The 26654-nt window shown below is 47.2% G+C and overlaps 2 protein-coding genes across 3 annotated transcripts in view; both read left to right on the forward strand.

The window, feature by feature from the left end:
• Window positions 1–22801, forward strand: part of GFPT2 (glutamine--fructose-6-phosphate transaminase 2) — a 41442-nt gene extending 18641 nt beyond the window's left edge. The window contains exons 7-19 of the mRNA XM_039880221.1: window positions 1458–1519; window positions 4688–4767; window positions 5241–5358; window positions 9002–9165; window positions 10707–10802; window positions 10885–10982; window positions 11261–11381; window positions 13371–13528; window positions 13694–13808; window positions 16670–16797; window positions 18575–18742; window positions 20570–20731; window positions 21951–22801. Of these exons, the coding sequence (XP_039736155.1) occupies window positions 1458–1519; window positions 4688–4767; window positions 5241–5358; window positions 9002–9165; window positions 10707–10802; window positions 10885–10982; window positions 11261–11381; window positions 13371–13528; window positions 13694–13808; window positions 16670–16797; window positions 18575–18742; window positions 20570–20731; window positions 21951–21995 (1515 nt within the window). The 3' untranslated portion in view covers window positions 21996–22801. The remainder of the gene's footprint in view (window positions 1–1457; window positions 1520–4687; window positions 4768–5240; window positions 5359–9001; window positions 9166–10706; window positions 10803–10884; window positions 10983–11260; window positions 11382–13370; window positions 13529–13693; window positions 13809–16669; window positions 16798–18574; window positions 18743–20569; window positions 20732–21950) is intronic.
• Window positions 22802–26153: 3352 nt separating this feature from the next.
• MAPK9 (mitogen-activated protein kinase 9) overlaps window positions 26154–26654 on the forward strand; it is a 48802-nt gene continuing 48301 nt past the window's right edge. The window contains exon 1 of one of the 2 annotated variants that reach the window (XM_039880224.1): window positions 26154–26351. The gene's annotated coding sequence lies outside the window, so the exon portion shown is untranslated. The remainder of the gene's footprint in view (window positions 26352–26654) is intronic. The other variant, XM_039880223.1, reaches the window with a different exon arrangement.

A 26654-nucleotide genomic window follows, 5' to 3' on the forward strand; every position in this document is an offset into this window, starting at 1 on the left:
GACAATTATCCAAGCTGCTTGTCCAAGACAGAGGCAGCCTGGAGACAGTGTTTAAGGCCTAGACTCCAGAACACAAGCCGTCAGAGGCTCTCTCTAGTGTTTTCAGAGTTGTCTTTAAAAAGTCTGCTGTTGAACCCTTTGCTCTGTGACTCCCACCTAGGGGATCATAATTTAGAGGACATATTTCTAATAAGAGTCTGGCCCATAAGTAATGTACAGCCTAATGCACGTTAGCCAACTTGGCTTTGTAGCACAGGACTTCTTCTCTTCCATTTGTAATTTTAAACTTCGGAACTACCTCCCCAGTGATGGCACTTTTAAACTTCAGCAACTTCTCTTACCTGAAGCAACACAGCTCTTTCTGGCTGAGAATGAGAAGCATATTCTATTCAGTTCTACTTCATTGTCAAAAAAACCACCAGAGTAAACAGGCTGCTCGGTGTCTGCCTGAAAGCACCTGTTTAGGGCAGTGTGAAAGGCCCTTAGAGGCCTGGGGATGCTGACTCTGGGTCCCTCTGGCTGTGTGACTGAGTTGGCAAACTGGCCATAGAGGCACTGGCTATGGGGCCTTATGTCTGCCCAGGGTTCCAAACCTGGGGGGATTTCACATGGAAATCTTGATTAATAACTGGTCATACGTAACCTGAGTCTACTAGCATCGTGGGAAATCAATACAGGATAGTCAGAGCAGAGGAGAGAGTGTTATGCACCAAGGATTTAAACAGAGGGAGCATTTGGATTCCAGCTCTGGTTTGCACAAACCAAAAGCTGAGGCACAGAGAAAACTGAATCATTGCCATAGAAATAATAATAATTACAATAATAACTCATGCTTCTATTTACTGGCCTCCCTATATGGCAGGCACTGTTCTAAGCATTTAAAATGCATCGGCTCACAGAAGCCGTACAAAGTAGGACTACTGTTCTCATTTCCATTCACCATGAGGAAAACAAGGCACAGAGAAGGCTATAGTGTTGCCCAATTAAAGAGCAGAGCCAAGATTTGAACTCAGGCTTTCATATGTGTTGAGCTAAGCGCAGGTCGTGGATTAGCCCCTTTGATCCCCACAGTTGCCCCCTGAGTAGCTACTGTCCTCAGAGGCCCTGTCCCTGGTCCTCACCTGGCTCCCATTCTAATGTACCAGTCTACCCGGTTCATCGCAGAGTTGGAAATCGTTCCTCATGGACTTAGGCAGCTGTAGATGCTCACGGTGAAATCCTCAAGGTCTGGTCTTTGGTACTTCAGCGTGGTCCCGTCTACTTTGCTTTCCCCTCCTGACGTCACCCTGCACCAGCTGTCCTACCTTCAGTGCCTGGAGCAAGCATTACTAGCATGACCCAGGAGCGCTCACAGCGAAGAGAGGCCCAGGGAGACCCATCCGGGGTGGCAGGCTGGGCTGCAGTGGCCTTGCTTAGCCAAAGCCAGTCATTTCTCACTCTTCGCCCTGTGTTTTCAGGAAGGTGCATTTGCATTGGTTTTCAAGAGCATCCACTATCCAGGAGAAGCTGTTGCCACAAGGTGAGGCAAATGCATTGACATTTCCAATAGCAAGTAACTAAAACAAAATCACTTAGCTTGAGGCCCAAGGGGCTGTAGGGCCTCTAGAAAACTGGAAGGTACTTGCTCTAAGGGACAACTGTGGCTTGGCCACAGAGAACGTACACCACCATCTCTTTGGCCAGAGCTTCTGATTTTTTTAAAGAGAAACCAAAGAGTTGGATTTTTATTTGAAATTTCCAGATTTTTAGAGGTTGACAACAAATTCAAATTAAATATAACAAGGGCAGATCCAGCTTTCATGGGGCTTGCAGCCTATATAATTTCAGGGATTCTCTTTAGTAAAAGCATGCAAAATTATGAACAAAAATGAACATTGATTTGAATCCAGTAAAGAAGAGGCTTCAGAGGCCCAGAGCTTAAGCTTCATCACCTTCATGGCAGGGGCGTCCCAGGAATCAGCCAAGAGGGTGGCTTCAGCCTACATATCCCTCTGTTAGAGCCCTCCAGGGTCCTCAGCATTATAGAATCACAAAACCAGGTGTGTGAGTGCCATCTTGTTATTTTATATTTAGATGGGTTGATTGTCCACCCATCCATCTGTCTGTCATCTGTCCATCGTCCATCCATCCATCCATCCATCCATCTCCCTTCATCACCTGTTGTCCAAGTAAATAGCTCCATCCATCCATCCAGCCCATTTATCACCTACCTGTCCATCAGTCAAATACTGTTCACTCATCATCATCCATCCAAATAAATAAATGTCCATCCCTTCAATATAAATAAATGCTCACTCCATCCATCCATCAGCCATGCATCCCTCCATCCATCCATCCCTCCATCCATCCATTTATCCACCCATCCATTCATCTGTCCATTCATCCCCATCCATCCAACTGTCCATCTGCCCATTCATCCAACTAATATTTGTTGAGCATTTATGCTGCTTGTGGCCCTGGGGACCTAGTAACACCAGACCTGGTCCTGCCCTTAAAGACTGGACATGTGTGCAGGAGGACAGAGCAGGGCAGAGATGGTGATGCTCTGTGATGGGGCTTGGAGTGGGAGGCAGTACACTGGGGACCCGGTGGAAAACAGGTGTCAGCTTGGGGGAGGCAGGTAGAGGGACCAGCGTGGGCAAGGGGCCCAGAGCAAGTGTGGCACTTCAGATACCTACGGTTAGGCCAGGATGCGGGCGGAGGGGACATTGGTGATACTTGAGGCTCTTTTAGTCTCAGCGTGTGCTTATTGACACTGCTGTGTGCCAGGCTAGGGAGACAGTGGTGAACAGGTCACAGGGACACCATCCCTTGAACCTTGAGGGCTGGTAAGGAGTGGGAACGAGGTCCAGCCCTGCAGGTTCTCAGATGCCCCGTGGGGTGCAGGCTTCATTCTGAAGGCACTAGGGAACCATAGAGAATGCACCCATGGACCTAGAAGACGGGCCAGAGGTGGGGAGGCACTCTCTCTTGCAGACTGTTAAAGTATCTAGGCAGGACATGATATGAATATGTTATGACTTAATTTATCAGGAACTAATTTATCATTTGGAATTAAATTCCTTTAAATTATATAATTATGTAATACCAGTGGTCCCTATTAAATTTAGAACCCCTTTTTAAAATCTGATTTTATGATACTACTATCTTAAATGAATGCAGAAGACAGTGTAAAGAAGCAATAAAGCTTTCTTTTTCTAAATTGTCTATAACTAATGGCTCTAAAACTGCAGGACAATCTCTGGGATGTATTGAGAGCATTACATGTCACAAAGTCTGGAGAAGCCGCAGATCTCAATCTATAAAAATTTGGGGAAGACATTCGCCAAGAAATTTAGATGACCATGGTACTTTCTCACTGTCATTATTATAAAGACCAAAACTATGTCTCTGATTTGCTTTAAAAATGATAAAAGATTGTCCAAAATATTCAAGGTGCTCAGAGTACCTTCTTCAAAGACACAGACTTTGTCCCCCAACTTGGAGAAATCAGAGTAGGATCCAAACAAGTCAACACTACTAGAAAACAAGGTCTCTTATTGATGAAGAAATATTTAGTGCCTGTATTGAGTCAGGTTAACAGACTAAATAGGTATATGTGGGCTGGACTCAGGCTGACTTAATAAGTCATTCATGAGTTCATTAATCTAAGTTAGCGAGAAACCGGTTAAGGTAAAATATTACCCCATTGTATTCTAATTAATGTGTTTGAGACAGTGCTCTTAAATGGTCTTATTTATATAGTCTCAGTGCTTTCTTTATATTAACAAGTTAACATGTAGGGGCGGAAAGGCGTGTGTTTTCTCAAAACTATCAGAACTGGACCTGTTGCCGTCTGGAGTCTGGCTGAGAATCGTAGGTCTTGAGTGAGTGACTTACAAAAGTGAACTGCTTATTACGCTGCACACTCATTGTGAATTTGGTTCGCATGCTGTAGTTTATAAGAATGAGCAGAGAATTAGGTTTTGGAGGCAGGATGCCACTAAAATCATGGAATAATATCTTATATACAGCTGCAGAAGTTGCAAACCAGGAGGAAGTATCGTAAAGCACTTTACCGAAGACTGCCTTCTGGGCTGGTGGCTGACCCGGGTCGGGTGGGGCAGGGACAGGAGACCTGAGTTAGGGGCCCTTGCTCTTTCAGCTACAGGAATCACCCAAGGCTTTGCCTTCTGAAGATCACTGTTTCCTTTATAATGGAGCTACCTTTTGCAGGTGGGAGATTTGAAACGTGGCCTCAGAGGTGCCAACGCTTTAAGTGGCCCACAAAGTCGAGCAAACCCAAGGCCAGTCAGCTGAATGCCCCCCAAAGCTGGAGAACACCTGAGCTAGGTGAAAGAGGCCCATCCACATCAGAGATGGGATCAGAGGCAGGTGGAGACCCCAGTTCCTGCCAAGGCCTAACAGGGACTCAGCCTCTGTGATGCCAGCCCCATGTGGGGACTCACTGCTCAGGGGGTGGCACCACAGAAGCGAGCTGGGATGCTCATGCCAGCCTGTTGGTCCCTGCTCTAAGCCTTGGGAGCATCTTCCTGTGGCCAAAGAGTTCATCACATGAGACCTCAACAGGACACTTTGCCTCAGGGAGAGGGCTAAATGTGGGGACCGATCCTGAGTGCCCAGACGACACCTGGCCCCGTCCTGGGTGTCGAGGCTATGGCCAACCCATTCCCTCTTGTCCCTGCAGGAGAGGCAGCCCCCTGCTCATTGGAGTGCGGAGCGAACACAAGCTCTCCACAGAACAGATCCCCATCCTGTATAGGACGCGTAAGTCCCTCCTGGAGGACCGCTCTGCCTGGTTGCAGGCAGCCCCGTCCCCGCCCTCGCTCCCCCGCCCCGGAAGCACCATGCCCTTGCTGTGCCTGGCAGCCCGCACATGGCGCCAGGCCCAAAAGGTTCTCAGGCCACTGAGACCTGGCTCCATTTTTGCCAAAACTTTTTTATTATGGATATTTTTGAAGGTATACCCTAATCGAGGGAACAGCACGTGGCTCTGTTATATTCAGGCACTCATACCCGGATTCCAGTGTTGGTTTGGTCTGTTTTGTTTGTGACCCTTTAAATGCTCTTGCACTGTCACTGTGCTATTTGGGGATCTTTCAAATGATTTGGCTGACACAGCCAGAACTAAAAATTGCAAATTTCTCCCACACATGTTCAAAGGGAAATGGGCTCCATGCTTCATGTTATTCAAACAAAAGAGTTTAACAGGATTTGCGACCTTCTCCTTCATTTGCTAGGCAGTATTGAGAATGCCAAGAACATCTGTAAATCAAGGACAAAGAGGCTGGACAGCTCAACCTGCCTTCATGCTGTGGGTGATAAAGCAGTGGAATTCTTCTTCGCTTCCGATGCAAGGTAACTTTGTTCCCTTCCTTTCTGAGGACTGTGTGATCAAGGATGACCGGCTGCACCTGCCTTTTCTTTCTCTGGGCTCAGTGGGGCAGGGATGATGGCAGATTTTAGTTCTCGGTGGCCTTCCTCCCAGAATCCTGGCATAGTAAGCACCTGCATGGCTGTCATCAGCAGCCCTGATGGCCAGAGGCCAGGCCCATTCACCTACACAATGTCTGGGGCCTACACAGAATAATTAGATTAGTTGCCAACATTTTAAAATCGGGAAATTTCACATAAAAATCTGGATTTCTAGCTCCTTCTGAGCACCCTGGGTGGTACTCCCTTGGCGTTGATAGTCTGGGGCTGCTCAGACACCAAGTTAGGCGTCGGATTGGTTAGCGAGACCAGACATCTCTAGGCCTTCCATCATCCTGCACCGCCCCCCCACCACCTTTGTCTGAATCTGACCATTCGTAAAAGACAAAGCCAAGATTTAAAGTTTTGGTCCAATGGATTCCAAAGTCCATGTTCTCATTAATACACAAAACGGTAACTCTGAAATTTGAGAAAGTCGGCTTCATACCCATTTTAGTATAAACAATTTATATGTACACATATGCACACAGAAAAGACCAAAACACTTTTCTGCCAGCTGAAATAAAAAAACTACCATAAACACCACCGGTACCTCCTTCGTCCAAATCTTTATTAAGCCTCTTTCCCACCAGCCTCCAGTAGGGCCTTGCTGTGAAGCAGGAGGGGCACCAGGCAAGGTCTCATGGGACACACGCAGTAACAGGAATCTGTTTCACCCTCTAACACTGAGAGGAAGGGGCAGGGTTTCCCCGGCTGCATTCCTCTGCATTCCTTCGAGCACCATTTCCATGAGAAGCTAGTATTATTTCATTGATTCTAAGACACAGTTGTTTATAAGTGGCATCTTGCCATTGTAATTTGCTACAGTCTTCATTTCTTGCAAGTGTATAAAATAATCACAATCTTAAGATCAGCGTTACCTTATAGTCAGTGAAATATGGTAGATGCTTCTCCAAAAAAAAAAAAAAAAATATGAACTGCCTAAAAGGAGATGAAATAATTATTTGTAGGCAATCTGATGATATACATTTAAAATCTTACCGGAAGGCTATTAGGGCTAATACTAGTGGCTGGTTAGAGAATGAAGGTTTGGAAGTCCTATGTGCCAGTGATAGCTATTAACCTGTCAGCTGAAAGGGGGTGGCGATGGGGACAACATCCACCTGGGTCCCTCTTGCGCCTCCTTACCTGACTGGCACAAGAGGCTCTGCAAACCTTCGTTGAAGAAAAGTAATCTATGTACCACGGCTGAAAAAAATGTTTAATCTCTTAAAATAAATTTTGATAAAAATAGTCCAGAATCTGATTAGAGAAGACCAGAAAAGTTTACCATGAGAAACAGAAGTTTCAATCAAGAGAGAGAGTCCACATTCCTTAGCTGGAAGACTTAATATTATTCTTAAAAATTAATTGGTTTAAAATTAATTTAATAATTAAAAAATATTTCTTAAAGACATCGACTTCTTAAATTAATCTGTAAATTCAATGCTATAATTAAAATCCTCAAGATTCTCATTTGCGTAGGTTTCGGAAGTTGAAAAAGTGACTCTACAATGTAGGGTATATAGACAAGAAAGCCCACATGTATTGAAAAGAACAAACGACAAGGCTGACCCTCCCAGATACGAAGGAACACAGTGCTCTTGTGATGACAGTGGCCAGCATGTGCTGTGCCCTTAGGCCGGACAGTGTGCTGAGGCCTTCGCCAAAATGGTCCCATATAATCTTCACGCAGACCTCTGGTGAAGGCACAGTGATCATCTCCCGTTTCACAGATGAGGAAGCGACTCGGGCTCAGAGGGGTCATAGCTGTGTTGCCCAAGTGCACGGGGCTGGTAGGAGAGAGAGATGAGGATTCCACCTCAGGTCTAACTCCTAGGCCAGTACTCTTAATGACTAGATTATACTACCATCCATTTTGTAAATAAAAATAACCATATATTTAAACATACAGGTGTATGTGCACACATAAATGTATGTGTTAAGCCTTGTCTGGAGGGCAATACAATATAAGCAGCATTTATCTCTGGGAGATGGGAGCAGGCCAAAAATAGCCTTCCTCTTGTTAGTCTGTGCTTTTTATTTTCCTAGCAATGGCCGTATATTGTTTGAAGTATTTTTTCCAGTGCAGCGGCTTTCTGTCTCTCATCATTTCTCTTCTCTAGGCTCCATCTGGAGACAGCACCTTTAGAGTCATGGAATAGTATTTCTCTTTAAGTTTGCATCAGGAGTTTTAAATGTTCATTTTTTTGCACAGGACACATGTGGGTGTGACACTTGGTGCCAGTGAGGGTGTTTTTCTCCCTTGGTCCTTCCAGCACCACCTTCGTAGTTTTCACCATATCTATGTACCACCTGTGCTGTTGACTACTTAATTTTCTTTTTCATTTACCAATTTTTCTAACTTAAATTTTTTTTTAAAAAACTTTCTATTGTCATCTCAAGGGAAAAAGTTATTACTTTTCATGCAGAGAAAGTTATTATAAAAATAAACACAATGATCCCACATTTTATTAGTGGACATATTTTATAGTTTGCTTTTAAGCCTCCCCCTACCCCATTCTTTCTTGCTGTGTGTGTACAAAACTGAGTCATGTGTTCGCTTTGGCAGGATATATACTAAAATTGGAAGAAACCGAGTCATTTGTCCAGATGAGTTTATCTAGATTTTGCTGAGTAAGCTCCTCATGGCATCATTTAACACTGTCTTCTGCCCACGATATTTCCTTTCAGTGAGAGTTTACAGGTGTTTAGAATTTTAATCTCCTTCTGTTCTGACTTTTTGGCAAGACTATTTCATAGATGGTGTGTCCTTCCATCAGTAGGCACATATGTCTCGTTGCCTGTCTTTCTGTGCTATTAAGATTTATCAGGGGTTCAAGTGTCTCCAGCCTTATCCATCCATTATAAAGCTGCTCTCAGCCTTTTATTTCTTGGCTTCGACAGCCATTGATGGTCCTTGATTAGAACTGTTGATAATTAGGAGTTTGTAAATTAATTATTCTAAATCCGTCATTCCTTTTTTTATTAGCTCTATTCCTCCTATAAAAGAAACTTGCCTTCATAAATTATGTAGTTATTCTGGAAGAGAGATCATTAGAAAGGCAATGTTTCATTCTTTCCCTTTACAATTCAGAATAATGTGTTGGTTCCCAGGCATTCTCCAAAAGTGGCATTGTTTGAATCCTGATTTGCAAAAAGCAATTACAAAAGGGCATCTATAAGATGATTGGGGAAATTTGATCATATTGGATATTCGATGATATGGAGGAATAATTATTAATTTTAGGTGGTATTATAGTAAGTTAAAAATAACCTTATCTTCTAGAGGTAAAAGCTAAAATGTTTACACATAAAATGATATGATATCGGGGACTAGCTTCACAATAATTCTGGGGAGGACAGTGGAGAGGTATGAATCGATGTTTGTAGTACGATGTCTCTGTCCCTCCCTAAATACCATCCAGTGCAGTGATATGGACCCACGCCTGGGAAACAGTGAGTGACTGCTGTCTTAAAGCTGTCAAGCACAGTCGCCTCTTGTGACGCCCGTGTTTTTTTGCCCCAGTGCTATCATAGAACACACCAACCGGGTCATCTTCCTCGAGGACGACGACATCGCTGCAGTGGCTGATGGAAAACTCTCTATTCACCGGGTCAAGCGTTCGGCTAGTGATGACCCATCTCGAGCCATTCAGACCTTGCAGATGGAATTGCAGCAAATCATGAAAGGCAGGTGTCCTCTGAGGCAGGGATCCCCAACCTCTGGACCATGGACCAGTACCGATCCATGGCCTGTTAGGAACTGGGCCTCACAGCAGGCAATGAGTGGCGGGTGAGTGAGCGAGAGAAGCTTCATCTGTATTTGCAGCTGCTCCCCAGAGCTAGCATCACTGCCTCAGCTCCATCTCAGATCATCAGGCATTAGATTCTCATAGGAGCACCTGTCCCTGGTGCCAAAAAGGTTGGGGACTGCTGCTCTGAGGGTCCACATGCAGCACCCTCAGGGGACAAACATTCTCTGAGGAAGCTTCTGAGACTGCCTGGGTGGGCACCACAGCCCTCCAGCCCTCTGTGGCCTCCAAGAAGGGGCTTCGGGTGGTTTGTGGTTTGCACAGCTCAGCAGATATGGGGAGCCAGACTTGGATCCTCCAAGGGGACTTCTGACTATATCAGGAGCCAGGTCCCCCTGCTTGATCCGAACAGTCCATCACTGCATCCCTTCACCCGCTCCGGGACACATTCCAAGCCCTAGGCATTATTTCTTTTCTGGGTGGAAGACCTGCAGTGATGGGGAAACTGGACCCCTTTCTCCTTTTAAGGAGAGTCTCTCTTCCTGCACCCACATTTGTCTCCCTGTGCCCTCTTCTCCATAGAGCACCAGGGTAAATTTTTCAGAATATGAATCAGACTCTTTGTCCCTCTGCTTAAGGCCTTCCAAAGGCTTCTTGCTGTTCTTAAAATAAAATCCACAATCTCCCACATGTAGTCTGGCCCCCTCTCACTCTACCCTTTCCCCACCACACTTCACCCACCCTGGCCACCTCACTGTTACTGACGAGCCCTATGCTTGCCCACTGGGGGTCATTGCACTTGCTTTCTTCTCGCAGGACTGGCTCCTTTTGATCATGTCTCCTGAAATGTCACCCCCTCAGAAAGCCCTTCCTTGATCCTGAGTCTGTAATAGCTCCACCCATCCTCGCTTATCTTATCTGCTTCATGACACCCTTTGTACAAATCCTCCGCCCTGTCTGTGGACGCTAACAGAGTATCAGTCCCAGCCCCTGTCAGGGGCCTTGACATGCTGCAGCCTGATCAGCCCTTTGACCTCATCCAACCCCATTCGAATGAGAGCCCAGAACATGCACATGCAGTTTTCTTTAGTACAGAAGCGAGGATGGTATTGGTTAGAAAGAAGATGGCCTGTTTCTTTGGGCTTGCTTAATTTGTAATTCCCTAAGTAGGTGGGTTTTGGAAAGTAAAGCATTTTACTTTTTAATGGCCTTGCTAAGAGCACTGGGCACACATTTATTGCTCCCACCTTCCCTCCCTCAGTGGGAAGGTCAGATGTGTAAACTGAGATAATAATCCTACCTGGCCTGCCTCCCTGTCATGTGTCACCATGAGCATCAGGTGGGATGATACCTGGGGACTGCAATCTGCAGTGTCGCTCTGACCAACTGCATAACGACTGTCTGTCTTGATTAAAAGTTAAGCAGTGGAAACATAACTAAGTGAAAACTGACCTGTCTTGTTGATGTTGCTTTGAGCAGGTAACTTCAGTGCGTTCATGCAGAAGGAGATTTTCGAACAGCCAGAATCGGTTTTCAATACTATGAGAGGCCGGGTGAACTTCGAGACCAGCACAGGTAATCCCCCAGCTGCACCCTGGGCCCCTGTGCTGTCCCTGTGTGGTAGGGTCTGTGCTGACACCCTGTGTGTGCCCTACAGTGCTCCTGGGCGGCCTGAAGGCCCACTTGAAGGAGATTCGACGGTGTCGACGGCTCATTGTGATTGGCTGTGGAACCAGCTACCATGCCGCCTTGGCGGTAAGTGCAATGCGCTGGACTCTTGACGGCACTGGGGAGGCAGTGGCCGCTTAGGACAAATACATCTTACATGCTCTCATACATTTGGTCTTCCAAATTTGGTGCATGTGAGCCAGCGTGAGAGCTGGCCTCTTCTCCTGCAGTGTGGCCCAGGAGTGCCTGAAGTTTTTTCTTCACCCAGCCGGGAGGCTGCATTTCACAAACTGTCTCTAGAAGCCCCGCTGCTGGTGTCCCCATTGTGTCATGACTGACTTTAGTCCCGTTCTTGTTGGCTTCAGACGCGGCAAGTCTTAGAAGAACTGACTGAGCTCCCTGTGATGGTTGAACTTGCTAGTGATTTTCTGGACAGGAACACGCCCGTGTTCAGGGATGATGTTGGCTTCTTCATAAGCCAATCAGGTAAGGCATACAGGTTTGCATTAGTTCACCTCGGGGTTCTGTCCTCTCAGTAAGGTACTATGCGCCTCCCTCCCTCCTTCATCCAGTGACGTTGTCTGTGTACTGACACTGTATCATGCATCTTGTCATTTAACCCTCAGCACCATCAGTTACTGTCCTACTTTATAGGAAGGGCCATGCAGCCCGGGCTTCCCACTCCTCCTGGTGTTTCAAGTCCAGGGCTTAAGGGACCATCCATCAAGTTGCCACAAATGTGTGTTGGATTTAATTGAGAAAGTTCTCCTTCAGAATTCTCTTGGTTCAAAGTCTGCATGAGAGCTATGCAGTGCCCGCACCATCCAGCAGGGGGCAGCCTGGAGATACAATGATCCAGGGTAGGGCCCAGGGCACCCCAGCTCAGTAAACCCTCTGGATAGCATCCTAACACCAGGCTTGTTCATTTGCTCTAATTGAGCGGGGCAGAGGATCAGGGAGGTGACCTATGGCCACATGCTTGGAATCTCTGTGAACTCTAGGAAAGTTTTTAATTATGGAAATTTAATTATGGTTTTTAATTTTAATTATGGAAAATTCCAAACCTTTACACTAGTAGAGAGATTCTTGTAAGGAATTGCCTAGCTTTGGCAATGATCAACTCAACAGACTTTATGTCATCCAAATCCACATGAGCCCTTGCCCTCTGCTGGGTTTTGAAGTCAATCCCAGACATCATGTTATTTCATCCATAAGTAATTCAGAATGTACCCTTTATCAGTAAAAGACAAAACATAAACACACCATCATTATCATGAATAAAACAGTCACAACAACGCTTTAATATCTATTGGGACTTTCACTACTGCTTTTGGAATTTTTTATACCATTCATATTTAGATGACAAGATAAACACTAATACAGACACACTCACTGTCTGGCTGAGCATCTTGTTCCCAGCTGTTGCCATGTGACTTTAGTTGCCAAGGTTGCTTTTGGTTTATGATCCCGTCAGAGCCACTAACCAAAGAACAGAGGTGGATTTAACGTGAAAATAATGCAGTGGCCATTCCTGAGTATCTACACAGAAGAAGCTAAAGGTTTCATTTTGTTCAGCCCTTTCTATTAAGTTAAAAATACTGTACCAAAAGCTGGGGAGCCGGGCTGCTGGAACTAGAACTGTCCTGCTTTCTACCTCCAAGCCCCAAGCCCCACTGGTGCCAAGGAAGGGCTATGTGACTCCTCGGTGAATTCAATGCAAGTCTGAGGAGAAGGAGGAGGAGAGAATTGGGTCGTGCAGTAGCACCAGCCTGCACTAGTGGAAGAGCTAGGACACCAGTAAGAGCAGCGGCTGCCTGAACATCGAATAAGTTTGATTTTATGGCCTGGATCACATTTAATTTAGTTTGAGTTCTTTAAGACTTACAAACATAGGAAGTTTGTGCTGGCTTATGCATTAACCTATTTAAGTAGTTTTATAAAAATAATTTTTGTCCACATTGGGAGGTTGCAAGAAATGTTTTTCTTTAAAAGAAGATTTATTTGAGAAATGCCATTTGGGGGGCATTCTTGCTTTTTAAATGTCAAATCTCGGGACATTCTGAATAAGAGAGCTTAGAGCTATAGAAAGGGTGCTGGAGGCCAAGCCCACTGGTGGTCCTGATTCCATCACTGCAGCACACGGCCTTGAGTGAGTGAGGCACTGATTTCCTAGTCTCCCAGCTCCTCATCCTCAAGGGGGAAATGGGGACAAGGCCCCCACAGGATTGCCATAAGAATCCACGAAACAGTGGATGAGAAAATGCTTGCCACATACATAGTAGTAAAATCTTGAATCTAAGAATCAACCAGCAAAATTGTTGAGTGGACATTTTCCTTTCTGAGCACAAATGGGCTGTGGCTAGACACCGACTTCTGTGTGAGACCCGAGAGTCAATCAGTGGCGGGGCCAGGGTTGGGGCTGGCAGGGCCACGCACCTGTGAACACACAGCTGAAAGGAGGGGCCTGTGTGGCAGGTGAGACTGCAGATACCCTCTTGGCGCTACGCTACTGTAAGGACCGCGGGGCCCTGACGGTGGGTGTCACCAACACCGTGGGCAGCTCCATCTCCCGAGAGACCGACTGTGGAGTCCACATCAATGCTGGCCCAGAAATCGGTGTGGCCAGCACCAAGGTAGGAAGAACCAATTACGCCCCTGCGGGAACGACTCAGCAGGTGGACGGGAGGCTGGGAGGGGGCCCAGTGATCTGCGAGTCTCGCGTGGCTGCCGCGCGCATGTTCGCCCCCTCCGCCAACACCGCTGTTTGTCCACCAGCGCCGCTGTTTGTCCATCCACAGGCTTACACCAGTCAGTTCATCTCCCTGGTGATGTTTGGCCTGATGATGTCTGAAGACCGCATTTCACTACAAGACAGACGGCGAGAGATCATCCTTGGCCTGCAGTCATTACCTGGTATGTCCCAAAATGCAACTTTCCTTACTTTCAAATCCAGGGGACTATTCTGGGCTGCTCTCTTCCTGACTCTGTCAAGAGCGCTATTAATCACTCCAACTCGCCTCCTACCGCTATGTGCCTGCAGCAGTTCCCACTTCATGGCCATAATTGAAATCCACGTTCCTCTTGGGCCCTAGAGCCCTGCACGTGGCACCCCTGCCACCTGTGACCTCAGCGCACTCTCTCCCCCTCCTTGCGGGCCTTGCTGACCTTTGAGCCCTAGCAATTCCAAGCTCTTACCACCACAGGGCCTTTTCACTGGCTCTCTCCTCTACTGAAACCCTCTTCCTCTAGCTCTTGAAACAGCTGACAGCTTCTCATCACAAGTCTCAGCTCAAATGTCACCTCCTAGGAGGTGACTGGCTGCCCTGACAGAGGTTCCGCCTCCCTGCCCCAGCTCTATGAAATGTTCATTAGCCAGTTTCTTTTCTTTATAGCACATGCTGTGATCCAAAATTATCTGTTCACTTGTTTACTGGCTTGTCTTCCACAACTAACATGTCAGCTCAGTAAGCACACAACCTTATCAGAGTCACAGTGGACACCAGTGCCCGGCCAGGGAAGGTACATAGTAGGTGCTCAGGAAATACCTAAGCAGGAGCACATGGCCCCAAGCCTCTTTTCTGTCCCAGACGGCTCCTTCACAGTCTCACCAAACTCCTCTTTTGCTGGGTCCCTTCTTTAACCGTCAGTGAGATCCAGTATCTGTCACACAAAATCATAAGCTCTTTGGGGGGACCATGGTTTCAGTCATTCAGTCATTCACTTGTTCACTCATTCACCCCACACAGTTTTTAGGACCAGCTGCCCGGCCTGAGGCCATCCTGGGACTGCCAGGATAAGCAGCAGCTCCCTTCTTTCAGCCTCTTGCACTGCAGGGAAGGAGAGAGGCCTCCTGGGTTCCCTTTGTGCAGCCCTGGGAGAGTGAAATGAAAAGACTTTGCTCCATGGCTGACACAGGCTGGGGCCGCCCTGGGTCCTAGCCAGGAGCCAGGGGCCAACCCCTTAGAAGTCAATGGGGAAAGTCACCATCTGACCACACAAAGCCTGGAGATCTGAATCCAGCCAAGACCACCTACTGGAAATTTACTGACAAGGAAAGCATTCTTAATTTGAAGCCCCTTTGCAAGATAGTAACCCTGCAAAAACAAGACTCTGTCCTGATGTCTAAGTCAGCAGTTCTCAAGACGTGGTTCCTGGGAGACTGCACAGCCCTTGAAGTAAAACTATTTTCACAATAACACATTATTTATAATAAGACATTTTGCCTTTTTTTGCTATGTGGACATTTGCAAGGCAATGTGGCCACTACTGCCTTAGCACACTTCAAAGCAGAGGCATCACACTCTTCTTTAACTACCAACCACCCAATTTCACCCCAGAATGTCCTTGATGAAGCAGTAAAAATGCATTTGTCTTGTTAAATCACAATACTTTTTAATATCTGTGTGACCAAATGGGAAGAATATGTGAGGTGCTTCTGCTGGACCCTGAAGCCTGAGAGTTGTTTCAGAGAAGAGTGCCTTGTGATTGTTTGAGTGGGAAGCTGGTGTGGGTCCATCTGGCAGGCATTTTCTCAAAAATGAACAAAGTTAGCCTGACCCTTCAAGAAAATCAACTGACAGTATTTGTTACTAATGATAAACTTCAAGCTTTCAGCCAAAACTTTGGATTTGGGGAGACTGATATCTGTCAGCATGAGCCTGACCACTTTCCCAAAACTTGAAGGCATCTCCTCTGATGAGATCAGCGTGATTTTAACAAATGCGATTTTTTAAAAAATGTTTTGTAGTGGAATGTATTTATTTTTAGAAGATTTGCATAACTTGGTGAACCAATGTTTTCCAATTGACCAATGCATGATGTTACACAGTTATGCACCTATAAAAGATCCATTTAAATAAATGCAAGATAGCCAATACGTTTTAATGTAATGAGATAGGAAAGGTTTATTGATATGATTTCAGATTTCACATTTGCAATTGCTCTTTTAAGAAACTGTTGCTTCTTGAGTTTATTGTAGTTTCAAGGAACATTCACAATGATTTGGAAAAGCTGTGTAAATATACCTCCCTTGTACAACTACAAATTTCTGTGAGGTCAGATTTTCTTCCTGTACTTCAATCAAAAGATTGTATCACAACAGATAGAATGAGGAAGCAAATATGAGAACCTGTCTATTACTGAAAAGTCAGACATCAAAAAAATTTGCAAAAGACAATGCCTCTCTTCTCACTGATTTTTTAAAAATATAGTCAGTTTATTGTTATTTTTATGTAAATATGTAAATATCTTTAATGTCCTAGTTTTTAATCTGGTAAATATTGGTAGATGTAACCCACAAAAACAAAGCCTCTTAGGGATTCGCAATAATTTGTAACTATTTACAGGAATCCTGAGACCAGAAAATTTGACAACTTTGATCCAACTTAGGATGGCTTTGTCTTGGGACATAGCATGGGACCTGGACAAGGGACATTGATTTGGAATGTCACCTCTGTACTTGGCCAGCTGGGGATTTAGTCTCTCTGCATCTCAGTTGCCTCACCTGTGAAATGGAGCTAAAAAAAAACACTTCCCTAACTTACCTTACATGCGTGAGAAAATATGAATCACTATTCCAACAAAATCCCAGCTGCCCATAACCCAAGTTACTTCCCTTAATCTAAATTTAAACTCTTTTAAATTAATGCGAGAAAGCCAGTGTACTAAGTGATGTGAGCTCCCAAACTTTGTCTTATACACCAGGATTTTTTTTTGCAAATCTTGCTTTGAAATCAATGTGACTGGCTCTCCCCTCTGCTGTGTGCATGCTTTAGAGCTGATCAAGGAAGTGCTGTCATTGGATGAGAAGATCCACGACCTGGCCCTGGAGCTCTACATGCAGAGGTCACTGCTGGTCATGGGGCGAGGCTATAACTACGCCACGTGCCTGGAAGGAGCCTTGGTGAGCCCTCTCTTCCCAGCCACCTCCCAACCGAATTATGAGGGCAGGAATGGGAGATACTCTGAGAAACCAACAGGAAGGAAGGAGGGCAGGGCACTGGGCCAGGGTGGGGGACCCTTTGAGGACCCTTGTCCTCTGCATGAGGCTGCACTGAGCACTGGCTCAAGACCAGGTGTTCTAGCCCTGGGGACACGTGGATGGGGCTCCCAATCTTTATTCTCCCAGGATAAAGAAGCAGGGCACCCTTGGGTGAGCCCCAGAGGTGTCGATCTGTGCCAGGCTCTATCTGGATCAGCCCATTTTTACCTCATGAGCATCTTATGAGAGAGTGGCAATTATCATTCACTTTTTCCCAGGAGGAAACTGAGCCTCCAAAAAGTTCATCTCGTTCAAGGTTACATAGCAGAAGTGATCAGCCTGACATTTGAACTTGAGTCCATGTGGACTTTGCCTTTTTCCGCTACTGTCAGCAGCCTGTATGGGAGGATTTAGCTAGAGCAGAATTGTGGGGTGGAGTCTCTGAAGTTTCCCTGTCATCCCTCGAACTTCCAAGAGGAGTTGGAGATCCAGCAGGAATGAGTGTCATAGGCCCTGCATTTTTTAAATCAGCAACTGGTTGTTTTGGGGCACTAAAGATCCCTGCTGGCTGGCATAAGAGACTGCTGATGGAGCAGGGACAAGGTGCAGGAACAGGAGACTACCAAGAGGGTGGGCAGTGCTATCCGGGGCCTGGTCTATTGCTGCCCTTTACTCACTATCTGCGTGCTCTTTATGCTCTGCCCAGGTAAACGAGAGATAGTGTCACAAGCTAGGCAATACTTGGTACCTAAACAAGGATGTCATCCATCACCCACTTTGGCTCATGTCCTCTCCCTGTGGGAGCAAGTGGCCACTCCTTCCTTCCCCCACCTCTCCCCAATCCTGTTTGAAAGACAATCCTGCTTCTGATTCAAGGAAACATTTAAAGACTATTATGTGTGATAGAGAGTTCGGAGTGGGGGTGCAAGCCATGAGGTGCCTGACCACAATGAACTCCAACTTCCACATCCTTACAGCAGAGGTTCTGACCCTTCCAGAGGCAGCAAGGAGCTTGGCACGCTGCTTCTGGGCGGGGAGGCAGAGGGCAGAAAAGCAAGACCTGGGTGGGGTGTGCTTTCAGCCTCCCCATGTCTCTGCCACTTGGGGGCTCAGCTGCAGCCTGAGTGCACTGGTGAATGATGCGTATTCAAATGCCTCTCCAAGTTAGTCTTTGGGGGAAAGAAAGAAGCTTTCACGCTGCTGCTGGTCCAAGTCAATGGCCCCTCTGTGGTCACTTGGGGGCCAGCACTCCAGATGTCTCCTGTTTCCCACTTGCTTGATAGGTGCAACCCTTTGCAAATTACTAATGGTCTAGAGTTGGAGAAATGATTAATCAGATAATTGAATAGAAGTGTGTCTAGACTGAATACAGTGCCATCATTACAAACCCCGACTGTGGAGAGGCTGGGGGCCTGGAGGAAGCTAGGTTGATTGATGTTGACTCATGCATCCAAGGGGGGTGGCTGTGCCCAGGGACTGGTCGGGGACTCAGGCCACATGCTGGGCTTCATGCATGCCCCAGACAGCAGCCAGCCATCTCCCCTGGACCTGGCCTTGCCAGCTATCTCTGTGCATCCATCCACCTTGTGACCCTGCCTTCCAGAGTCATCCTTCCCCAGCTACCCTTCCTCTCTCTGGCTGATCTGCTCCAGCCCCCATTTGCACAGCATGACACCAATCCCACTTTGTGTTTCCCCAGAAAATTAAAGAGATAACCTACATGCACTCAGAAGGCATCCTAGCTGGGGAGCTGAAGCACGGGCCCCTGGCACTGATCGACAAGCAGATGCCCATCATCATGATCATCATGAAAGACCCTTGCTTTGCCAAGTGCCAGAATGCCCTGCAGCAGATCACAGCCCGCCAGGTGAGGGCGCCGTGCTGGGCCGCGACCACCTCTCTCCTCTGTTCCATGCATGCCCACCTCACTCACTGCCTGCCCGCGCCGGCTATGCGTGGGTCATGCCAGCGAGCAGGCGAGACCTCACATTCTCTCCTCGGCCCTCTCTTGAGTGGTGCACACATTCAGAAAGAAACTGGCCAGCTTTACCATCCTTACAACAGCTCCTCAGGGAGGCCCAGTGACTCAGAGTGCCCGGAGCTGTGCTGGATCTTACTTAGGCCAGGAGACCAGAGGAAGTTCTCCTGGTGGAGAGCCCTGGGGACAGTCGTGATGCTATCCATCAGGAGTTAGGTCAGATTTCCCAGGTGAAGGATGCTGTCCTCCACGAGACTGCCTTTGCTGCAGACTCCAGCTCCATGTTTGGGGGTTTGCAGGCCAGCCTCACGTCTGGAGTTCCATTAACCCCTCAAGTTCATTAATTTCCTAGAATGACCCATGGAACTCAGGAAAGCACTATATGACTTCTATAGCTTTTTTATGCAGGATACAAATCAGAGGCAGCCAAAAGAAGAAACTCGGCAAAGGCCTCAAAACACAAAGCTTCCATGTCCTCAGGATGCTTCATGCTCCCTGCACAACAGGGGGCCTGCCTGAGCTCCTAGCTCCAGGGCCCAAAGTTTTTATTGGGGTTTCATTATGTAGGCATGATGGATTGTCATTGGCCATATGACTGAACTCAATTTCCAGCACCTCTTCTATCTGTGGAAGTCAGGCTATCTCAGTGGCTCAAAGCCCCAACCCTCTAATCATGTGGTGGGTCTTCCAGGCATGGGCAGCGCCCATCCTGAAACTATCCTCAGGCCCACCATAAGTCACCTTGTTAGCGTAAACTCAGGTGCGGTCCAACGGACTCACCATGAAGAACCAGACAATTCTATCACTCGGAAAGCCCAAGAGTTTAGAGGGACCCTCCCAGGAACCAGGGACAAAAGGTCAGCCCAATTCTGTATTTCACTACAGAATTGTATTTCACTATGGCTGCCCTGAGGTGAGAGGGTGGAGCCCCCACAGACCCATGCTGGGGATGCCAGGAAGTCACAGGGAGATGAAATCCAATAATGTTCTTGGTTGGCTGCTGCCACGCCTGGCTCAGCACGGTGGTCAGAAAGAAGTCGAAGAACACAGCTGCTGCACTTCCTCACTTGAAACCTTCCGGTGGCTCCCGACAAATGATGACCACAGCCTATGCTATCCAGCCCCTTCCTTCTGTTTCCCACTTATGCCAGCTCTTCCTTGCCTTCAAGCCTTGGCGTTGGCTGTTCCCTCTGCCCCATGTGTTCTTCCCACGCACCTTCAGAGAATTGGCCTCCCATCATCCAGGTCTCAATCCAAGTGTCTCCTTTTTGGAAAGGCCATCCCAGACCTCACCAATGTCCCGCAATCATATTACCCTATTTTGTTGCCTTTGTGGCACTTTCCTGAAATTCACCATTATTTATTGGCTTTCTTTATATTTTTGTTTTCCACCACTTGCCTATGAGCCCTGTTAGAGCAAGGAGTGTGTGTGCCCTGTCCTTTGCAAGGCACATCAAAACCACTGAAAAGTGGGTGCTGTATGATGGCAGCAGGAGGATGATCACCCTTACAAGGGAAGGGAAAGAAACTTGCCAAAAAACATCCAACACTCTGTCCTTTACATGAATTATACACAGCACCCCACCCATAATTTCAGAAATAAACAAGATTACTGTCATTGTTGCAATAATGTTGAACTCAGAAACTCTGCTGTCTGTGAGGGATTGCTTCTTTCAGAGACAATCTGCATTTTGTGATCACATTTCTCTGCTTTAGGGTCGCCCAATTATACTGTGCTCCAAGGATGACACCGAGAGTTCCAAGTTTGCGTATAAAATGATCGAGCTGCCCCCTACGGTGGACTGCCTGCAGGGTGTCCTCAGCGTGATTCCCCTGCAGCTACTTTCTTTCCATCTGGCTGTTCTCCGAGGATATGACGTAAGTCTGGAAACTGTGCCTAAATCAGCAAAGGGCATAACCCCAGGGCTCCTATTCCTCCTTAAATACTTATTTGGTATAAATATATATAGGAGAAATATTTTCATTAAAAATAACTCTCTTTAAAGTAACTTAAACCCTCCTGAAAACAAGTTGGGAGTTGTGAGATATATCAACACCTCATCACCCAGAGGCCATGATCCTGAGCAAATTTAATATTAATATCTTAGTCTAGTCTTTTCCCTGTGCCTGTAAATTTTCTAACATTTTTCAAGATTATAACAAGGATGAAATTTTACATTTTCCTTTTTGATATTTTGCAAATATTTTCTCACATCTCAAACTTGTTGTTGGCAACATTTAATCACTGCACTATATTCTACCACAGTCTTAAATGTGGATTTTAATAATTATTTAGCTAGTCTTCTATTACTTAAACTGTCTCTGATTTTTTGGAACACCAGCAGTGAATATCTTCATACATACATCTTCATCCAACATTTAAGATTTTTCCTCAGTTTAACAACGTTTTGAGAGTCTTAACATTTATTGTCAACTTACGTTCCAGAAAAGAACCAATTTATGATCTCACCAGCAAGTGTGTAAGAACACACAATTCATTGTGCAAAGAAATAGAAGTTTCATTGAAATTTTATCTTGAGAAGCTTTAAAAAATACATAACACAAAAAGAACAATATAAGGAACACCCACTCGATGGTGGTGTCCAGAAGTAACATAAGCTAACCCTTTGTCGTATTTGTTTCTTTTTTTTAAAACATTGTAAACGAAATAAGACATTGCAGATAAAGTTGAAGCCCACTTTCTCAGCCATCCCGTCACATTTCCTTCCCAATCCCGACCCTACACTAACAAGTCTCATGAGTTCAGTGAGTATCCTCTCAAGAAAAGTGACTGTTTAACAGTTCGAATTGAGCTAGCTGTCCATAATAGCATGAATCATGTCCTTTTAATAGTCTTACTGTGTGACATGTATCAGGTACACAGTAAATGTTTACTGAATGAACTAAACATTGTACAGCTAAATGAAATTTCTGGAGTAAGGAACCACTTCTGAGATGCAGGGAGCATGTCAAGAGAGCTTATGGTTGAAAGCGACCAGGGACACTGTTTCCTTGTCTTCAGTACTCTTACAAGCTTTTATAACAGCATGTGGCCGAGATTGGTGTGGTCCTGAGCAGTTACTTTCTATCATTTTAGGTTGACTTCCCCAGAAATCTGGCCAAGTCTGTAACAGTGGAATGAGAACAAGACATATGGAAACCATCACCACGTTTAATCTGGTTCAAGACCCGTCCCAGCGACGCCATTTTCATCTCCTAGATCCCAGTAGAGCTTGACAGCTTCCATGTGCCTTGTACCCAAGTGCTTTGCTTACAACAGATACTCTTTCTCTGTCTCCTGAAGTCGCCAGAGAAGGGACTCTGTTTACACACGAGGATCAGAGCAGACTTTTCCTACCGTGCAATAGAGATACAGCTCTCTTCCGAGTAACTGTGAACCTTTTTTTAAACAACACTAGATAGTTTTAAAAGACAAAATATTTATAATGACAAATGTATAGCCTTTAAGTTATTTTTCTAGTATGTGGCTTTCTGTAGCCAGGGTCATGCCCAGAGTGTGTCCCCCGCCCCAGGCTACCCAGTGCACCTGGTCTCCTGGCAGGGAGCATTCATCTCAGATATGAGCACAAGGCATTGCCTTTCAACACCTTTCTCCTTCTCTGTCTCGTTGCTCCTGAATCCTGTCCCCTGATGTCAGGGAAGCCTTCTTCCCATTTTCCTGTGCTTCCTGTAAGTAGAAATCTCAGCTTCCTTCAACTTGTCTAAATCCCCTTGTCTAAATCCCTCCTGATCACCAACTTCTGTTTCATCTTGTCACTGTTCTGTTTAAGCCCGGGGCAGCATTTTGGTCCCTGCTCCCGCCTGTAGTAAAACAGCTTGAAATATCTGCTGCAGGAGAGTAGCTTCAGTGGGCTCCCTTGTCCTCTATTTAAAAACGTGCACAAAGTACTATGCAACTTTAAGACAATAAAAACAGTATAATTTTTTTTTTGTCTTGTGCATTTGGATTTTTGTTAATCTTTTGGTATACTTGGATTTTGAGGGCTCTTCAAAGCAGGACTCAGCAGTGTCTGGTGGGAGCAGCCTCATTTGCTGGTAGCTACTGGCATGGTCCCCATACCTGTGACCTGTGAGCTTCTAGTACCAACATGAAGACTTTCAAAATGCAGGAGTTTGGGGACTCTCGGCTGAGAGTTAACAGAACAGCTGTTGAAGGGGGGTTGGACTACATGACACTGCTTGAGATGGTTGCCCAGAGCCTGAAGGCAGCAGACAGGTGAAACGCTCCAATTATTTTTCCCCCCAACGATCCTATTCTAGTCACTGATTCTATTACTACAGACAGGAAAGCAGAAAGCAAGAGACAGAGTTCTGAAGGCTTGTGGGGTTGGAACTTAAATCCTCTATGAAAGCATTGTCCCAGACAACTTGCTTGGGGTCTTCATGACAGTTAACTGGTGTATGTGCTCTAGTATCGCATCGGACCTTTGTTCTGAGTTACCTATGGGCCTTTTCCATTTCTTCTATGTCCTCCCCTGTATCACAAGGGTGGGAAACCTGGGAACTACAATTCCAAGTTAAATTCTACCAGTGAGGCACTCCTGGGAGATTTGGAAGATAGTTTAGAAATCATATTCATTGAGAAATCATATTATTGTATTGGTTACTCCTCTGGCAGAGGCAGGCAGAAGTATTAATTCAGCAGGTAGGAGGTCCTAGTATGGTGGTGATCCCCAAAATTCACCCACCGCTCAGTGGTCCAGGTAACAGGGGCCACAAGCAGAGGTTTCCTGGGGCTCCTCCAAAATCTCAATTCTGGGGAGCACTACCAGAGCTTTGGTAGTGCTCTCAGACCTCCGTCCCTCTGCCCTCCTCACAAATTGACCAGGGTGTCAATTTGTGAGGAGGGCAGAGGGACGGAGGTCTGAGAGTCCTGCTGGAAATGCCTTCCTGATTTCTCTCTTCCTAACCAAACCATGACCAACACTGCTTCTGAGGTGAGGAAACTTTTTACAAGCTAGCCAGAATATTTTTATTTGAACAAGAACCAGAAAAATGAACACTCTTATGCTGGAGGTGATGACCATCCCGACTTGTGTATTAATAACTTTTATTTATAGCTCTATCACCGTCATGTGATCTGTCCACAAACAACAAATCCCCTCGTTGTGAACATGGAGGATGAATGCACACCAGCCTGGTCAGGAGAGGACAGCATGGTCCCTGCTGGGTGGAACCATCTCAGGGTCATGGTCTGACTTCCGTTTCCCTTAGAGGTGATGAGCTCCCTTTTGGGGAACTCAGGAGCAAGGTCACGAGTGAGTCTTGGAAAACTGGGCTCCACAGCCAGGCTCCTGGCAAGACTGCAGTGTGGTCCAGGCACTGGACATGCAGCAGAAGGGCGGGCAGAGGGAGTGGGCTGCTCTGTATGCCTCGCTCCTGAGCACACCATGGCCCACTGCCAGCTCTCAGGGAAACTGAGAGCTTCTGTGAGTGACATGCATGTTCTCATGAGAATCTGGTCCAAGTTCTCCTGGGTGCTCTGTCCTTAGTATAAGAAGATGGCGCAATGGAAGTGGAGGACTTGGCGGTGACAGTCTTCTCTGGGGTAACACTGCTACAATATGGCTTAGTTGCACCCCAGTCTGGAGCAAGGCTGTCATCCTGGGAGCACTTTCGCCATCTGCCAAGGGCTCCTTGTCATCTTGTGTTGGGTCCCCTGCTTCTTCTCTCTCGTGTCTTCCTTCGGAGTTTCCTTCTTCTGACGGAATACATCCTTCTAGAGTACGGGTGCTTGGAAGCCAAGTGTTTTGAGATGTTGCATTCCTAACAACTGATTGAAAGTTTAGCTAAATATAGAATTCTAGGCCAGAGAAAAATGTTTCCTTCAGAATTATAAAGGTAATGCTCCATTATCTACTTCGCAGTGTTGAAGTCAAGGGGTCCAAAGCCACTCTTGATGAGCCTTTGTAAGTGACCTTTTTATTTTCTTCTTTTTGTTCCCTGTGTTCTGAAACATCACAGTGAGGTGCCTTGGTCTCTTTTCATTTAGCATTGATTTCAGTCTAGTAAGTCATATGCTTTAGGTCTGGGAATTTTTCTTGAATTACTTTTTGTGCATTTTTTGTTTCTCTGCCCTCTCTGCTGTTCAGAGGTCCAAGCTGCTGGGATGGCTTTTACTTTATCTTTTCTATTGTTCATCTTGTTGTCTTTTCGCTCTACCAAATGAAAGGTTTCTTCAATTTTCTCTTCTCTTTCCAAGAGCTCTTTATGCTCCACATATATAAATATATGTATTTTATAACATAATCTTTTAAATTAACTAAAGTCCATACTTAATATTTTCTTAGTTTGTATCAAATACCCTTTTCTATTCCAGGACACCACATTACATGTCTCCTTGGGCTCTTGGCTGAGACAGCTTCTCAGACTTTCCTTGTTTTTGATGAATTTGACAGTTTTCAGGACTATTGGGTAATTTGTATAATGTCCCACACTTGGGTTTGTCTGATGCTTTTCCCGTGGATAGACTGGGATTATGTGTTTTGGGAAGACCCCAGAGGTAAAGTGCCTTTTTTATAATTTAGTATCAAGGGTATATACTATCAACATATCTTATCACTGCTATGTTAAGTGGTCACCTGTCCGAGGTAGTGTTTGTCAGGTATCCCGTTTTTTTCTCCTTTCCATACTGAACTCTTTGGAAGGAAGTCACTAAGCGCATCAGCTTATTCTATCCTCCCCTCCGCCACTGACGGGCAGGGGACACTTGTCTGCACAAGGCCATTTCCTCAGCAGCCCGCTCCCCAAACTCGACTTCCAGCCGCACCCCTACAAGCGGATCACCGCAAGCAGCCGAGGCCAAGGCCCCGCCTCTCTTCCCTACTCGCTTGCCGCCCCGCCTCCGCCTCCCGGGGGCCATCACATGCAGGGGTCTCGGACGCCGGGGCCCGCAGCTCTCCCCTAAACGGACCGGCTCCGTCCTCCTCCACGCAGTTCTGTCGTTGTCAGTTTGCACCTGCAGCCGCGAGGCCTGGCTCTCCATCCAGCTGGTCCTCCGCCGCATCCCTGCTCCACGTCCGGCCACCGCGCCACGGCCTCTGTGGGGGACAGCGGACTCAACAGGCGCGCGGGATCACGTCTACCGCCTCAGCCCCGAAGCGCACTGCGCGGACCCCGGGGACCCGCACGGAGCCCGCGGCTCCGCCCGCTGACCAGCAATGGCCCGCCCCCCGGCGCCATTGGTCGCGCCCGCCCGGCTCTACGAACGCTGATTGGTCGGCGTGCGGGTCGCTCAGGCGGGACGCCGCGGCGGCGGCGGCGGCGGCGGCGGCGGCGGCTAAGCGAGCCGGACCGGAAGGGTCGAGCGCCCCGGCGCCCCTCACACCCACTGCGGCGGCGGCGGCGGCGGGGCGGAGCGGAGCGGAGCGCGCGGGGCGACCGGTGGAGCTCGGGCAAGAGCCGCCAGCGCCGCCAGTCCGCCCGCTCGCCCTCTCCCCTGGCGGCGGCGGCGGCGGCGGCGGCGGCTGGAGGCGAGGTGAGCCCGGCGGCGGGCTAGGCCTGGCGGGGGCTGCTGGGGCCGCGCCCCGCCGAGGAAGGGCGGCGTGACGGCCGCGCGGCTGGGGTCTGCGTGCGCGGGGAACGCGAGCGGGTTCTGTGGGAGCTGGCGGCCGGGCCGCCGCCCCTGTCCTCCGGGTCCGCCGCAGTCGCCCCCGCCCGCCTCTAACGGCAGCCCCGGGCTGCGTGCCCACTTGCTGGCCTGGCCCCGGAGGACTTGCAGCGGGGGTTGCGGGTACCGCCCCTCCCGACCCGGGGCGCACAGCTGCACACCCGCTCCGGG

The sequence above is a fragment of the Pteropus medius genome, unplaced genomic scaffold, assembly GCF_902729225.1.
Source record: "Pteropus medius unplaced genomic scaffold, Ma_sr-lr_union100, whole genome shotgun sequence".
Taxonomy (NCBI): domain Eukaryota; kingdom Metazoa; phylum Chordata; class Mammalia; order Chiroptera; family Pteropodidae; genus Pteropus; species Pteropus medius.